The sequence below is a fragment of the Notolabrus celidotus genome, chromosome 9 (assembly GCF_009762535.1).
Source record: "Notolabrus celidotus isolate fNotCel1 chromosome 9, fNotCel1.pri, whole genome shotgun sequence".
NCBI classification, from domain to species: domain Eukaryota; kingdom Metazoa; phylum Chordata; class Actinopteri; order Labriformes; family Labridae; genus Notolabrus; species Notolabrus celidotus.
In genome coordinates this window covers 381,988-398,189 of record NC_048280.1, presented here as the reverse complement: position 1 = coordinate 398,189, position 16,202 = coordinate 381,988, and the positions used below count along the sequence as shown (strand labels likewise).

Sequence of the window (16,202 nt, the reverse complement as noted above, 5' to 3'; positions counted from 1 at the left end):
GATGTGGAGGAGATCAGACAGATACGGGGGGGAGAGGTTGTGGACGGCCTTGAATGTGTACAGGAGGATTTTGAAATTGATTCTGAGTTTGACCGGTAGCCAGTGGAGCTGCTGGAGGATGGGGGTGATGTGGTGGAAGGAGGGGGTTCTAGTGATGATGCGGGCTGCAGAGTTTTGGACCAGTTGAAGTTTATGGAGGGATTTGTGAGGGACACCGAAGAGGAGTGAATTACAATAATCGATACGGGAGGTGACAAGACTGTGGACCAGGACAGCAGTGGTGTGAGGGGTGAGAGAGGGGCGGAGACTGTTGATGTTGGGGAGGTGGAAATATGCAGACCGGGTTATGTTATTGATGTGAGTGTTGAAAGAAAGCGAGCTGTCGAGGATGACACCCAGACTCTTTACCTGGGGGGAGGGGGACACTGTGGAGCTGTCGATGGAGAGGGAGAAACTGTCGGCTTTGGATTAGGTGGATTTGGTGCCTACAAGGAGGAGTTCTGTTTTATTGCTGTTAAGTTGAAGGAAGTTGGAGGTGAACCAGGACTTGATCTCAGAGAGGCAGAGGGTGAGGGAGGAGGGTGGGAGAGTGGAGTCGGGCTTGCTGGAGAGGTAGAGCTGGGTGTCATCCGCGAAGCAGTGGAAGCGGATGCCGAATTTGCGGAAGATATTGCCGAGTGGGAGAAGGTAGGTGATGAAGAGGAGGGGCCCCAGGACAGAGCCCTGGGGCACACCTGAAGTGACGGGGGGAGGGATGTGAAGTGAAGGATTTGAGTTGGATGAACTGAGTGCGGCCTGTGAGGTAGGAGTGAAACCAGTGCAGGGGGGTGTCAGTGATGCCTATGGAGGAGAGTCTATTGAGGAGGATGGGGTGAGAAATGGTGTCGAAGGCCGCACTCAGATCGAGGAGGATGAGGATGGAGTCCAGAAGTTGTTTTTTTGTGATGTGTTTTTTTTAAATGTTGTTTTCCATGAAAGGTTATTGTTTCGTGTGAATATTTGAAATATTTTAACTTTTATGTAATATTTTATTTTTTGGTAATTTTGTAAGTTTTCTTTGTAATTTTAAGAGTAGACTTCAAACTTTCCTTTTTGATAAAGCTTATAGTTAGAGCTGGATCAGGCTTGGACCAGGTTTTGTCATGCTGCTATAGGCCTAGACTGCCGGGGGAACTGGCACACTGACACTGGGATCCTAGCTCACCTTCTTCCCCCCAACCCCTTCATCACTTACTTTAACTCTGCCTGTCCCATTAAAGTTACTAACCATAGACCTTTCTGGAGTCCCTGAGCTCCCTTGTCTCGTAGATTCCTCTGAGCTGCCGTAGACGTCCTCCTGCTGCGGACGATCTGGACTCCAGCTGATACGGACGTGCTGGACTCCAGCGGCAACAGCTTCTACGACTCGTCTCATCACTATCACCTCTCTCTCTTACTCCCCTCTATCTGTCTTTCCAGACCCAACTCAGTCGAGGCATGATGGCTGTCTAACATGAGTCTGGTCCTGCTGGAGGTTTCTGCCTGTTAAAAGGAAGTTTGTCCTCACCACTGTAACTAGCTAAATACTGCGATGTGCAATGCTCATGATGGATTAAGGTGGGGTCAGACTGAGTCTGATCTGGTCTTGAAGTTGGATCTCTGTTCATAATTTGACATAGAGTGGTCTAGACCTCCTATGTTTGTAAAAGCGTCTTGAGATAACGTTTGTTGTGATTTGGCGCTATACAAATAAAGATTGATTGATTGATTGATTGATTGAATATTTGAAATATTTTAACTTTTATGTAATATTTTATTTTTTGGTAATTTTGTAAGTTTTCTTTGTAATTTTGAAAATTTCCCTTAGTTTTTTAAAATATTTTGTATTATGTTGTGTTGTGTATTAAAAGTTATGTAATCTATTCATGTGAAGAATAAAGTTGTTTTTTATTCCTTTGCTTTTTGTGTGTTTTGCAAAATGTGGGTATATTTTGATATTTAGTTAAATGTCTTTTTGTGATGATCTCAGTGCAAAATCATTATTTTCAATATTTAAATGTTTAATTATTTTTGCCTTTCTTTCATAGATCGCCTCATTCCTCCTTTTTTATATGAGAATATATTTTTGTTTCTGTATTCTTTTTTATAATTAATATTTTCGTGTTGTTCTGGGTGTTAGCTGTTTCATGTTAGTGTTAGCAGGAGCACATGACCCCCATCCTCGCCCCCCTCCACTGGCTCCCTGTTCATTTCAGGATTTATTTTAAGATGTTACTGTTTGTGTAGCTCCACAGGAAACTTCTGACTTCCTGCAAAGCTACACTCCCACAAGGTCTTTGAGGTCTACTGGTCAGCAGCTGTTTGTGGTCCCTAAGACCAGCTGAAACCCCCAAACTGTGGAACGAGCTGCCCCCTTTTAAATCCCGCCTTAAAACATATTTTTACTCCTTGGCTTTTAACTCAGTGTGAGCGTTGTGTGGTCTGTTCTTTTATTGGATTTTCATTTGCTCTTACAGTGTTTTTATTTTAGTAATTTTGTGTTTTACTTTTTTGTTTTTTTATGATGATTCTTTCATTTGAATCTATTTTATTCTCTGACAGTGTTTAATGCTCTGTGTGTCTTTAACTTATTTCACCTCCCTGTGCAGCACTTGATTGATTTTTTTTTAATGTGCTATATAAATGAAGTGGATTGTATTTTGTTCGATGTTAGAAATGAGTTGTGGATTGAAAACATGGATGTCTGGGAGGTAAGTGACCTGTGATCAGAAGGCAGTGTTCCTTCCAGGTCCCTCACCTCCACCTGTTCCCAATCAGCTCGTCAGGAACACAGAGCTGTGATTGACTCAGTAGTTATTTAAACCCGGTGCACAGCATGCTCTGGATCTCTGCACCTCTGTGGCATCACTCCGGTCAGCCACAGAAGATTCAGGCAGCTCAGTTTGCATTGGATCAGGACTCCGGCTGTAACAATGGGACTTTCACTAAGGTAACTTTCAGTCTTCTTTCAGAGTTTGAAGTGTTTGAAGTGACTGCAGAGTGATGTTTAAATGTCTCTGTTCTCAGAGTGGTGTTGATCTGGCTGGCGCTTGTTGGAGAGCTTCATGCGACCAAATGTGAGTTCATGTTCTCCTCTCACACTCGTTCAACCTGAGTACCCTTCAGGGACTTCCAAAGAGGGAGCAAACTAATATTTCACTTTGTTCTCAACAGCTTTCTCCAAAGGCAAGGCCCCAAGCTTCCAGCCCAGGGTTCAGCCTAGACGCCATATGACTCTGTACCAGCCTAAGCCTCAGTTCCGGCAGTATGTGGCTCAATACGAGCCTGAGCCTCAGACCCAGGTCCAGGTACTTCAGTATGTGCCTCAGCAGCAGGTAGTTCAGTCCCAGGGGCCCCAATACATTCCCCAGCCTCTGGTCCGACGCCAGCCAAGGCCTGTGGTTCAGCACCAGGTGATCGTTGTCCAGCCCCAGCCCGTGGTTCAGAGCAAGCCCCAGCCTCAGTCCCAGGGGCCCCGCTACCATCTCCAGCCTGTGCTCCAGCGCCAGCCCAGGCCAGTGGTGCAGCGCCAGGTGATCGTTGTTCAGCCCCGTCCCGTGATTCAGAGCCAGCCCCAGACCGGGTATGGCAGCCAAGGGTCCTACTATCAGCCCCAGACCGGTTATGGCAGCCAAGGGTTCTACTATCAGCCCCAGACCGGGTACAGTGGCCAAGGGTCCTACTATCAGCCCCAGGCCGGACACAGCGGCCTTGGGTACTATCAGCCCCAGGCTGGGTATAGCAGCCAAGGTTCCTCCTATCAGCCTCTGGTTCAGACCCACCAACTGGTGCCACGCTATTCCAAGCCTCTGCCACAAGTGTCTCTCAACCAGCCCAGGCTTAGAGTCCAGGCACCCAGATATCAGCCTCAGGCCCCCAGATACCAAGCCCAGGCTCCTAGCTACAAGCCCACATACCAGGCCCAGGCTCCCAGCTACAAGCCACAGGCCCAGGCCCAGGCTCCCAGCTACAAGCCACAGGCCCAGGCTTTCCACTAGACCACATGATGCAGATTGAAGGTAAGAGATGAAAGCTTTAAAGTCTGCACCTTCAGTCTGACTGCATCCTGAACTTTAACCACTGCTCTCTCTCATTGCAGATCTCTTCAGCTGTCTCAACTGGTCCTTTCTGGAACTGAAGCTTGAACCAAGTCTTGAGAAAAATAAAATATTTTGCTGAAACTTCCTGTATCATGACTTTCTCAAGGTTTAAGCCTTTCTGGCCTCACAGACGTGCAGTGTTTAACTAAATGGTGGGGTGACCTGTTTGTGGAGTTGGACTGGGAATTCCTTAATCCCATGGGTTGCAGATAAAAGTTTTCAGACTTTCAAAAAGTAGCTCAATACCAGTGGCTTTGTCTGCAGAGAACCACCAACCAGATCCAGAGTTCTTCTCATTGGGGCCAAGTGGCCTGAAGCGAGGCTTGTAAACTGACCCACACAGCATAGAGGGTCATCTGGCCTATCATGGGTTGTTTTAAATCTCAAGACTTTAAACACTTTAAACACACAGATGTGAAGCTAAAACCTTGGAGCTCCCCCTGGTTTCTGGCTGCAGTGAAGCCCAAGGAGGAGGATGGTGAAGGATTGGAACCATCTGCAAATCTAGACACTAGCTTTGGTGCATTATGTTGCTGTTCCATGCCTGTACACAGATGCATGTTGACTTTGATAAAATGCAAAGACTGAGTCCATCACATTAAAGGAATCCACTGGATTACACACAACGCACTGCAAAGATGGTAAACATACAGACTGAGTAACTTTAAGAGTTAAAACACTTCAATGCTTTACTCTTTGAACTATTTGAGTTTCAGTTACCAATGTGTGTAAAGCTTCCTTCTGTCAGACATGGACCATAACAAATACATCTTAGAGGTACACTTGGTTTAAGACATTTTTGCCTAGCAAGGTCCCTCCCATGTTGAAGGTAGGCAGTTGTCTGAGTCTACCTGAAGAGATAATTAAATCAGCTGATCTGAACAGTTTCTGCAGCAGTAATTAAAATTCTTATCCATGTTGACACTCTTAATATCTGTAGTTTTTACAGAATTGCACACAGATATTAAACCTGCTCAATAACATAATTTGTTCTTAATGGTGTTTAACATTTTCTCCTTGAGAATGTTTTTTAGATAAAATAATGAGTTTGGTAGCGCTGGTCAGTAACTTGCAAAATAGTTTTCTTTGTCATTTTAAAAATGTTTCTTAGTTTTGTAAAATATTTTGTATGTTGTGTGTTAAAAGTTATGTCTTATGAAATACATTAATGTGATCTATTCATGTGAAGTCTCTCCTAATAAAGTTGTATTTAGTGAAACTATTGTTTTTGTATTTTGGAGGGAGGTGATATATCTCTTTGTTTTTTGTGTTTTTCAACATTTTGTATATGTTAATTTTTAGTTAAATGTCTTTATGTGATGATCCCAGTTCAAAATGATTATCTTTTAAAATAATTTAATTCTTCATTATTTCGTCTTTCTTTCGTACATGGCCTCATTACTCCTTTTTATACGACAATAATTTTTTTTTCAGTATTTTTTTTAAAATAATAATTATTTTAGTGTTCTTCTGGGTGTTAGCTGTTTTTAAAAACAATAAAAAGTCAATTAAAAATAAAAACTAAGGGTTTAGTTTGATGTTAGAAATGAGTTGTGGATTGATAACATGGATGTCTGGGAGGTAAGTGACCTGTGATCAGAAGGCAGTGTTCCTTCCAGGTCCCTCACCTCCACCTGTTCCCAATCAGCTCGTCAGGAACACAGAGCTGTGATTGACTCAGTAGTTATTTAAACCCGGTGCACAGCATGCTCTGGATCTCTGCACCTCTGTGGCATCACTCCGGTCAGCCACAGAAGATTCAGGCAGCTCAGTTTGCATTGGATCAGGACTCCGGCTGTAACAATGGGACTTTCACTAAGGTAACTTTCAGTCTTCTTTCAGAGTTTGAAGTGTTTGAAGTGACTGCAGAGTGATGTTTAAATGTCTCTGTTCTCAGAGTGGTGTTGATCTGGCTGGCGCTTGTTGGAGAGCTTCATGCGACCAAATGTGAGTTCATGTTCTCCTCTCACTCTGGTTCAACCTGAGTACCCTTCAGGGACTTCCAAAGAGGGCGCAGACTAATATTTCACTCAGTGTTTGTTCTCAACAGCTTTATCCAAAGGCAACGCCCCGAGCCTCCAGCCCAGGATTCGGCCGAGGCTCCGAATAACTCCGTACCAGCCCAAGCCTCAGTTCCGGCAGTATGTGGTTCAAGACGAGCCTGAGCCTCAGACCCAGGTCCAAGTGCTTCAGTATGTGTCTCAGCCTCAGCAGCAGGTAGTTCAGTCCCAGGGGCCCCAATACCGTCCCCAGCCTGTGCTCCGACGCCAGCCCAGACCTGTGGTTCAGCGCCAGGTGATCGTTGTCCAGCCCCAGCCCGTGGTTCAGAGCCAGCCTCAGTCCCAGGGCCCCCAATACCATCCCCAGCCTGTGCTCCAGCGCCAGCCCAGGCCAGTGGTTCAGCGCCAGGTGGTCGTTGTTCAGCCCCAGCCTGTGGCTCAGAGCCAGCCCCAGACTGGGTCCGGCGGCCAAGGGTCCTACTCTGCGCCCCAGACCGGGTACAGTGGCCAAGGGTCCTACAACCAGCCTCTGGTTCAGACCCACCAACTGGTGCCCCGCTACTCCAAGTCTCTGCCACAAATGTTTCTTAACCAGCCCAGAGTTCTGGTCCAGGCCCCCAGTTCCCAGCCCACGTTTCAGCCGCAGGCTCCTAGCTACAAGCCCCAGATCCAGGCTCCAAGCATCAAGTCCTAGATCCAGGCTTTCCACTAGACCACATGATGCAGATTGAAGGTAAGCATTGAAAGCTTTAAAGTCTGCACCTTCAGTCTGACTGCATCCTGAAGTTTAACCACTGCTCTCTCTCATTGCAGATCTCTTCAGCTGTCTCAACTGGTCCTTTCTGGAACTGATGCTTGAACCAAGTCTTGAGGAAAAATAAAATGTATTTTGCTGAAAATTCCTGTCATGACTTTTTGATCGTTTTTAAGCCTTTCCACCCTCACAGACATGCAGTGTTTAACTTAATGGTGTTTGGAGTTGGACTGGGCATTCCTTAATCCCATGGGTTGCAGATAAAGTTTTCAGACTTTCAAAAAGTAGCTCAATACATGCAGCATTGTCTGCAGAGAACTACCAACCAGATCTACAGAGTTCTTCTCATTGGGGCCCAGTGGCCCACAGCTAGGCTTGTAAACTGACCCACACAGCATAGAGGGTCATCTGGCCCATCATGGGGCCCGAGCTCCAATGGTGGCGAAGGCCCTATTGTAACCCTAAGGATTGTTCTTTCTTTCGCCACTTAAAACGCATTTTTGGACCCCTGAACGTGAATGAAAGCGCGGATATTTATGCACACTCATCGGGCCTGGTGAAAATTGCAAGTTATTGTAGGTCTCTCAAAAAAATTCTCAGTAGTGCCCCCTAGAAGTAAAAATAACACCCTACGCATATTTTTTTTTTGAGCTACATGCATGAAAAGTACTACACATATTCATATCATCAGGACGCACAAAAAAGCCTCCTGCACCCATATCCCAAACTCAACAGGAAGAGCGCCACCTAGCTTTGAACATGAAAAATGGGTCCGTGCAAGGGTGCATACTTTTGCTCATTTCTCCTAGAGCTTTTCTCCGATTCAGTCCAAACTCGGTACATTCTATAGTAAACACATTGACGATTAATACAAAGTAAAGGCATTCCGTTCAGACGAAAGATGTGGGCGTGTCAGAGTTTGGGGCGGGCATCAAAAAAAATGTTGGAAAATGGATTTTTGTGACTTTAAAATGCACATAATCTCACCTCATCCAACACGCTCGTCAGTCCTGGAGAAAATTGCAACATTTTATGGGTGTCGCAAAAAAAGTTGAAAAAATGTGCTCACTAGCGCCCCCTACAGTGTCCAAAACCCCTCCCCATAGAGGTTATTTTGAGCTACATGCTTGAAAATCAATACGCATATTCATGGCATCAGGACGCACAAAAAAGCCTCTTGCACCCATATCCCAAACTCAACAGGAAGAGCGCCACCTAGCTTTGAACATGAAAAATGGCGTCCAAATAAGGGTGCGTTCTTTCGCTATCTTCTCCGAGGGCTTTTCTCTGATTCAGGGTGCATCTCAAAGCTCTAAACTGCAGTCTCCTCGCTCCTCGCTCCTCGGTCGAACCGGAAGTACTTACTGACGCGCCATTTTAACTTGCGTCCCAAAGCTCTAAACGCTGCTGGAGGAGAGAGGAGCGAGGAGCGAGGAGACTGATCCAAGGAGGGATAATCGAGGAAACACGAGAGCAGACTTTGCTGAAGTCTTTTCTCTGACAGACACGCCCCCTTATCGAATATCACTCACCGATTGGACGCTGCAGCGGCTCGGACTTAACCGAAACTTAACATCAGCTGAGTTTAATAACAGAGAAAAGACGGACCTTAAAACAGTCACTAAGGGTGCCCTGAAACAGACCTTAAAACAGTCTCTAAGGGTGCCCTGAAACAGACCTTAAAACAGTCACTAAGGGTGCCCTGAAACAGACCTTAAAACAGTCACTAAGGGTGCCCTGAAACAGACCTTAAAACAGTCTCTAAGGGTGCCCTGAAACAGACCTTAAAACAGTCACTAAGGGTGCCCTGAAACAGACCTTAAAACAGTCTCTAAGGGTGCCCTGAAACAGACCTTATAACAGTCACTAAGGGTGCCCTGAAACAGACCTTAAAACAGTCACTAAGGGTGCCCTGAAACAGACCTTAAAACAGTCACTAAGGGTGCCCTGAAACAGACCTTAAAACAGTCACTAAGGGTGCCCTGAAACAGACCTTAAAACAGTCTCTAAGGGTGCCCTGAAACAGACCTTATAACAGTCACTAAGGGTGCCCTGAAACAGACCTTAAAACAGTCACTAAGGGTGCCCTGAAACAGACCTTAAAACAGTCACTAAGGGTGCCCTGAAACAGACCTTAAAACAGTCACTAAGGGTGCCCTGAAACAGACCTTAAAACAGTCACTAAGGGTGCCCTGAAACAGACCTTAAAACAGTCATTAAGGGTGCCCTGAAACAGACCTTAAAACAGTCACTAAGGGTGCCCTGAAACAGACCTTAAAACAGTCACTAAGGGTGCCCTGAAACAGACCTTAAAACAGTCATTAAGGGTGCCCTGAAACAGACCTTAAAACAGTCTCTAAGGGTTCCCTGAAACAGACCTTATAACAGTCATTAAGGGTGCCCTGAAACAGACCTTAAAACAGTCACTAAGGGTGCCCTGAAACAGACCTTAAAACAGTCATTAAGGGTGCCCTGAAACAGACCTTAAAACAGTCTCTAAGGGTTCCCTGAAACAGACCTTATAACAGTCATTAAGGGTGCCCTGAAACAGACCTTAAAACAGTCACTAAGGGTGCCCTGAAACAGACCTTAAAACAGTCTCTAAGGGTGCCCTGAAACAGACCTTGAAACAGTCACTGAGGGTGCCCTGAAACAGACCTTAAAACAGTCTCTAAGGGTGCCCTGAAACAGACCTTAAAACAGTCTCTAAGGGTGCCCTGAAACAGACCTTATAACAGTCTCTAAGGGTGCCCTGAAACAGACCTTGAAACAGTCTCTAAGGGTGCCCTGAAACAGACCTTAAAACAGTCACTAAGGGTGCCCTGAAACAGACCTTATAACAGTCACTAAGGGTGCCCTGAAACAGACCTTAAAACAGTCACTAAGGGTGCCCTGAAACAGACCTTATAACAGTCACTAAGGGTGCCCTGAAACAGACCTTAAAACAGTCACTAAGGGTGCCCTGAAACAGACCTTATAACAGTCTCTAAGGGTACCCTGAAACAGACCTTAAAACAGTCACTAAGGGTGCCCTGAAACAGACCTTATAACAGTCACTAAGGGTGCCCTGAAACAGACCTTGAAACAGTCTCTAAGGGTGCCCTGAAACAGACCTTATAACAGTCACTAAGGGTGCCCTGAAACAGACCTTAAAACAGTCTCTAAGGGTGCCCTGAAACAGACCTTAAAACAGTCTCTAAGGGTGCCCTGAAACAGACCTTATAACAGTCACTAAGGGTGCCCTGAAACAGACCTTAAAACAGTCACTAAGGGTGCCCTGAAACAGACCTTAAAACAGTCTCTAAGGGTGCCCTGAAACAGACCTTATAACAGTCTCTAAGGGTGCCCTGAAACAGACCTTATAACAGTCTCTAAGGGTGCCCTGAAACAGACCTTAAAACAGTCTCTAAGGGTGCCCTGAAACAGACCTTATAACAGTCTCTAAGGGTGCCCTGAAACAGACCTTAAAACAGTCACTAAGGGTGCCCTGAAACAGACCTTAAAACAGTCACTAAGGGTGCCCTGAAACAGACCTTAAAACAGTCTCTAAGGGTTCCCTGAAACAGACCTTAAAACAGTCACTAAGGGTGCCCTGAAACAGACCTTAAAACAGTCACTAAGGGTGCCCTGAAACAGACCTTAATACAGTCACTAAGGGTGCCCTGAAACAGACCTTTAAACAGTCACTAAGGGTGCCCTGAAACAGACCTTAAAACAGTCTCTAAGGGTGCCCTGAAACAGACCTTAAAACAGTCACTAAGGGTGCCCTGAAACAGACCTTAAAACAGTCACTAAGGGTGCCCTGAAACAGACCTTAAAACAGTCACTAAGGGTGCCCTGAAACAGACCTTAAAACAGTCTCTAAGGGTGCCCTGAAACAGACCTTAAAACAGTCACTAAGGGTGCCCTGAAACAGACCTTAAAACAGTCTCTAAGGGTGCCCTGAAACAGACCTTAAAACAGTCACTAAGGGTGCCCTGAAACAGACCTTAAAACAGTCACTAAGGGTGCCCTGAAACAGACCTTAAAACAGTCTCTAAGGGTGCCCTGAAACAGACCTTAAAACAATCACTAAGGGTGCCCTGAAACAGACCTTAAAACAGTCACTAAGGGTGCCCTGAAACAGACCTTAAAACAGTCTCTAAGGGTGCCCTGAAACAGATCATAAACACACGTCGGTTTCTAAACAGTCTGTATGTGATGAGCTGAGATTGAAAAGTGTTTGATATGAATTTTAAAAACAAAATACTGATCGCAAAATCATAAATTCAATATAACAGAGGATGGATTATGTTATATCTGATTGTTTTTGTCAGATTCACTGTCTAATGAAATAGAGTAATAGAGTCTAACATCATTGATAGAATATATATTAATGATCAGTTCTTCCTCCTGTTAGTTTCCCAGTTTGTTCTGGTTTTCTTCATGAAGAGAAGTCTGACAGTAAAGTTTGTCTGTTAGTAAAAACACTTGTTATATTTCCTGTCAGGTTAATAAAGTTTCATATGAGGCTGATCATTAATGAGCACAGGGTTTGAAAAGAGTTGCATGGTTTCTATTTTCCCTTAAAGTAATAAATAATTTAATAATGAGACATTTTACTGATGAATGGATCTGTGATGCTTTAGGACAGAATAAACAGAGAGCTGATTCCCTTCATGTGCAGGTGTGTGTTAAACAGGTGTGTGTTAAACAGGTGTGTGTTAAACAGATGTGTGTTAAACAGGTGTGTGTTAAACAGGTGTGTGTTAAACAGATGTGTGTTAAACAGGTGTGTGTTAAACAGGTGTGTGTTAGACAGGTGTGTGTTAGACAGGTGTGTGTTAAACAGGTGTGTGTTAAACAGGTGTGTGTTAAACAGGTGTGTGTTAAACAGATGTGTGTTAGACAGGTGTGTGTTAAACAGGTGTGTGTTAGACAGGTGTGTGTTAAACAGGTGTGTGTTAAACAGATGTGTGTTAAACAGGTGTGTGTTAAACAGGTGTGTGTTAAACAGATGTGTGTTAAACAGGTGTGTGTTAAACAGGTGTGTGTTAAACAGATGTGTGTTAAACAGGTGTGTGTTAAACAGGTGTGTGTTAAACAGGTGTGTGTTAAACAGGTGTGTGTTAGACAGGTGTGTGTTAGACAGGTGTGTGTTAGACAGGTGTGTGTTAGACAGGTGTGTGTTAAACAGGTGTGTGTTAGACAGGTGTGTGTTAGACAGGTGTGTGTTAAACAGGTGTGTGTTAAACAGGTGTGTGTTAGACAGGTGTGTGTTAAACAGGTGTGTGTTAGACAGGTGTGTGTTAAACAGGTGTGTGTTAAACAGGTGTGTGTTAAACAGGTGTGTGTTAAACAGGTGTGTGTTAAACAGGTGTGTGTTAAACAGATGTGTGTTAAACAGGTGTGTGTTAGACAGGTGTGTGTTAGACAGGTGTGTGTTAGACAGGTGTGTGTTAAACAGGTGTGTGTTAAACAGGTGTGTGTTAAACAGGTGTGTGTTAAACAGATGTGTGTTAAACAGGTGTGTGTTAAACAGGTGTGTGTTAAACAGGTGTGTGTTAAACAGGTGTGTGTTAGACAGGTGTGTGTTAAACAGATGTGTGTTAAACAGGTGTGTGTTAAACAGGTGTGTGAGACATGTGTGTGTTAAACAGGTGTGTGTTAAACAGGTGTGTGTTAAACAGGTGTGTGTTAAACAGGTGTGTGTTAAACAGGTGTGTGTTAGACAGGTGTGTGTTAAACAGATGTGTGTTAAACAGGTGTGTGTTAAACAGGTGTGTGTTAAACAGATGTGTGTTAAACAGGTGTGTGTTAAACAGATGTGTGTTAAACAGGTGTGTGTTAAACAGATGTGTGTTAAACAGGTGTGTGTTAAACAGATGTGTGTTTAACAGGTGTGTGTTAAACAGGTGTGTGTTAGACAGGTGTGTGTTAGACAGGTGTGTGTTAAACAGATGTGTGTTAAACAGGTGTGTGTTAGACAGGTGTGTGTTAAACAGGTGTGTGTTAAACAGATGTGTGTTAAACAGGTGTGTTTTAAACAGGTGTGTGTTAAACAGGTGTGTGTTAAACAGGTGTGTGTTAAACAGGTGTGTGTTAAACAGGTGTGTGTTAGACAGGTGTGTGTTAAACAGGTGTGTGTTAAACAGGTGTGTTTTAAACAGGTGTGTGTTAAACAGGTGTGTGTTAGACAGGTGTGTGTTAAACAGGTGTGTGTTAAACATGTGTGTGTTAAACAGGTGTGTGTTAGACAGGTGTGTGAGACATGTGTGTGTTAGACATGTGTGTGTTAAACAGGTGTGTGTTAGACAGGTGTGTGTTAAACAGATGTGTGTTAAACAGGTGTGTGTTAAACAGATGTGTGTTAGACAGGTGTGTGTTAAACAGATGTGTGTTAAACAGGTGTGTGTTAAACAGGTGTGTGTTAGACAGGTGTGTGTTAAACAGGTGTGTGTTAAACAGGTGTGTGTTAAACAGGTGTGTGTTAGACAGGTGTGTGTTAGACAGGTGTGTGTTAAACAGGTGTGTGTTAAACAGGTGTGTGTTAAACAGGTGTGTGTTAAACAGGTGTGTGTTAAACATGTAAACACAGAGACAGAGCTCTGTTACTGTTTATATTGATCAGAGTTATTACAGTGAACATGTGTGCAGACACAAACAGCTGTTAAAGCCGTCATCACAAACCGACGTCGCTTCACGTGACGCTCCGGAGGAGAGGACGTCTCATTTCTCTAAATACAAATCTCCTCGTTCCTCTCTCCTCTGGTTTCATTTCCTCGCATCTCTGGTGGGCGGGACTAAGACGCGAGGAAGAGACGTGAGGAAGAGACGCGAGGATGGACGTTTAGAGCTTTGAGATGCACCCTCAGTCCAAACCAAGGGCAACCTATAGGAGACACCTTGACGAGAAAAAACTGTTCAAAGAATTCCGTTCAGACTAAAATTGTGGGCGTGGCATGCGTTGAGGCGGGGCATCAAACGCACATACAGCTTTGAATGTGAAGAATGACGCCCAAATAAGGGTGCATACTTTTGAGAACTCGTCCTAGGGCTCTCTCCGATTCAGTCCAAACAAGGCACATTCTATAGCAGACATATTGACCATTGTAAAACCATCAGACTAAAATTGTGGGCGTGGCAGACTGTCAAGTTTGAGGTTTTCTTGGCAATCTGCCAAAAACTTGGAACATTTGCACAACCTAAGCCAGTATATGCTCCTCAGATCTTGCTTTCACATCATGTGATGGCAAATATCAGGCGGTGGTTTACATGTGGCGGTGGCTCATGTAGGCGACGGTTGCAGGTGTGTGAGGGCCCGTTCATCGCCGCTTGCTGCTTTAATTAAAATTCTTATCCATGTTGACACTCTTGTTTAATATCTGTAGTTTTTACAGAATTGTACACAGATATTAAACCTGTTCAATAATGTAATTTGGCCTTAATGGTGTTTAACATTTTCTCCTTGAGAATGTTTTATGGATAAAATAATGAGTTTGGTAGCGCTGGTCAGTAACTTGCAAAATAGTTTTCTTTGTAATTTAAAAAATGTTTCTTAGTTTTGTAAAATATTTTGTATGTTGTGTGTTAAGTTATGTCTTATGAAATACATTAATGTGATCTATTCATGTGAAGTCTCTCCTAATAAAGTTGTATTTAGTGAAACTATTGTTTTTGTTTACGTTTTTTTGGAGGGAGGTGATTTATCTCTTTGTTTTTCAACATTTTGTATATGTTAATTTTTAGTTAAATGTCTTTATGTGATGATCCCAGTTCAAAATTATTATCTTTTAAAATAATTTAATTCTTCATTATTTCGTCTTTCTTTCGTACATGGCCTCATTACTCCTTTTATATGACAATATTTTTTTTTTTCAGTATTTTTTTTTAAATAATAATTATTTTAGTGTTCTTCTGAGTGTTAGCTGTTTTAAAAACAATAAAAAGTGAATTAAAAATAAAAACTAAGTGTTTAGTTTGATGTTAGAAATGAGTTGTGGATTGAAAACATGGATGTCTGGGAGGTAAGTGACCTGTGATCAGAAGGCAGTGTTCCTTCCAGGTCCCTCACCTCCACCTGTTCCCAATCAGCTCGTCAGGAACACAGAGCTGTGATTGACTCAGTAGTTATTTAAACCCGGTGCACAGCATGCTCTGGATCTCTGCACCTCTGTGGCATCACTCCGGTCAGCCACAGAAGATTCAGGCAGCTCAGTTTGCATTGGATCAGGACTCCGGCTGTAACAATGGGACTTTCACTAAGGTAACTTTCAGTCTTCTTTCAGAGTTTGAAGTGTTTGAAGTGACTGCAGAGTGATGTTTAAATGTCTCTGTTCTCAGAGTGGTGTTGATCTGGCTGGCGCTTGTTGGAGAGCTTCATGCGACCAAATGTGAGTTCATGTTCTCCTCTCACTCTGGTTCAACCTGAGTACCCTTCAGGGACTTCCAAAGAGGGAGCAAACTAATATTTCACTCTGTGTTTGTTCTCAACAGCTTTCTCCAAAGGCAAGGCCCCGAGCTTCCAGCCCAGGATTCGGCCTAGACTCCGGTTAACTCCATACCAGCCCAAGCCTCAGTTCCGGCAGTATGTGGCTCAATACGAGCCTGAGCCTCAGCCTCAGGTCCAAGTGCTTCACTATGTGTCTCAGCCTCAGCGCCAGGTAGTTCAGTCCCAGGGGCCCCAATACCGTCTCCAGCCCGTGCTCCAACGCCAGCCCAGGCCTGTGGTTCAGCGCCAGGTGATCATCCGCCACCCACAGCCCGTGATTAAGCCTCAGCGCCAGGGGCCCCAATACCGTCCCCAGCCCGTGCTCCGGCGCCAGCCCAGGCCTGTGGTTCAGCGCCAGGTGATCATCCGCCATCCCAGACCAGCGCTGAAGCATCAGCCAAAACCAGCGCTGAAGCGTCAGCCAAAACCAGCGCCGAAGGGTCAGTCCAAACCAGCACAGATGAGCAAAGTGCCCTACAGCCGGCCTCTGGTTCAGAGCCACCGCCTGCTGCCCCGCTACTCCAGGCCTATGCCACAAGTGTCTCTCAACCAGCCCAGGATTCAGGTCCAGCCTCAGGCACCACGCTACCAGCCCAAGCCCCAGATCCAGGCCCAAGCTCCCCAGATCCAGGCCCAGGCTCCCAAGTTCCAGGCCCAGGCTCCACACTAGAGGGTGTAGATGAAGTGGTTGTATGGACGGGATGACTTGAAGTTTAACCAGCTGAAGCCTTTTTAATCCTGCACCTTCACTCTTCATCTGTTCACATGGTTCACATTCTACTTGATGAGGAAGCAATAAAAAAAAAAAAAAGTACTCACCAGCTCTGTGTCCTTGAGTTAATGCAGCTTTGTTCTCTCTG

At 44.5% G+C, this 16,202-nt stretch overlaps 3 protein-coding genes across 5 annotated transcripts; all 3 read left to right on the top strand.

The window, feature by feature from the left end:
- Positions 1-2,831: 2,831 nt before the first annotated feature.
- LOC117819203 (pinin-like) lies at positions 2,832-4,199 on the top strand. Of its 2 annotated transcripts, XM_034692454.1 has the most exons (5): positions 2,832-2,968; positions 3,046-3,095; positions 3,193-3,965; positions 3,999-4,037; positions 4,118-4,199. In XM_034692454.1, exons 1-4 carry the CDS (start codon positions 2,952-2,954, stop codon positions 4,014-4,016), a joined length of 858 nt encoding a protein of 285 aa, XP_034548345.1. In that variant the 5' UTR covers positions 2,832-2,951; the 3' UTR covers positions 4,017-4,037; positions 4,118-4,199. The 2 variants fall into 2 exon arrangements, with proteins under 2 accessions (XP_034548345.1, XP_034548344.1); XM_034692453.1 differs by having other exon boundaries at positions 3,193-4,037.
- A 1,602-nt stretch (positions 4,200-5,801) lies between these two features.
- LOC117819204 (gamma-gliadin-like) lies at positions 5,802-7,017 on the top strand. 2 transcript variants are annotated; one of them, XM_034692456.1, is made up of 4 exons: positions 5,802-5,938; positions 6,016-6,065; positions 6,169-6,851; positions 6,932-7,017. In XM_034692456.1, exons 1-3 carry the CDS (start codon positions 5,922-5,924, stop codon positions 6,810-6,812), a joined length of 711 nt encoding a protein of 236 aa, XP_034548347.1. In that variant the 5' UTR covers positions 5,802-5,921; the 3' UTR covers positions 6,813-6,851; positions 6,932-7,017. The 2 variants fall into 2 exon arrangements, with proteins under 2 accessions (XP_034548347.1, XP_034548348.1); XM_034692457.1 differs by having other exon boundaries at positions 6,153-6,851.
- Positions 7,018-14,980: 7,963 nt separating this feature from the next.
- LOC117818780 (activating signal cointegrator 1 complex subunit 2 homolog) lies at positions 14,981-16,163 on the top strand. The gene is made up of 3 exons (XM_034691844.1): positions 14,981-15,117; positions 15,195-15,244; positions 15,348-16,163. Exons 1-3 carry the CDS (start codon positions 15,101-15,103, stop codon positions 16,010-16,012), a joined length of 732 nt encoding a protein of 243 aa, XP_034547735.1. The 5' UTR covers positions 14,981-15,100; the 3' UTR covers positions 16,013-16,163.
- Positions 16,164-16,202: the final 39 nt, after the last annotated feature.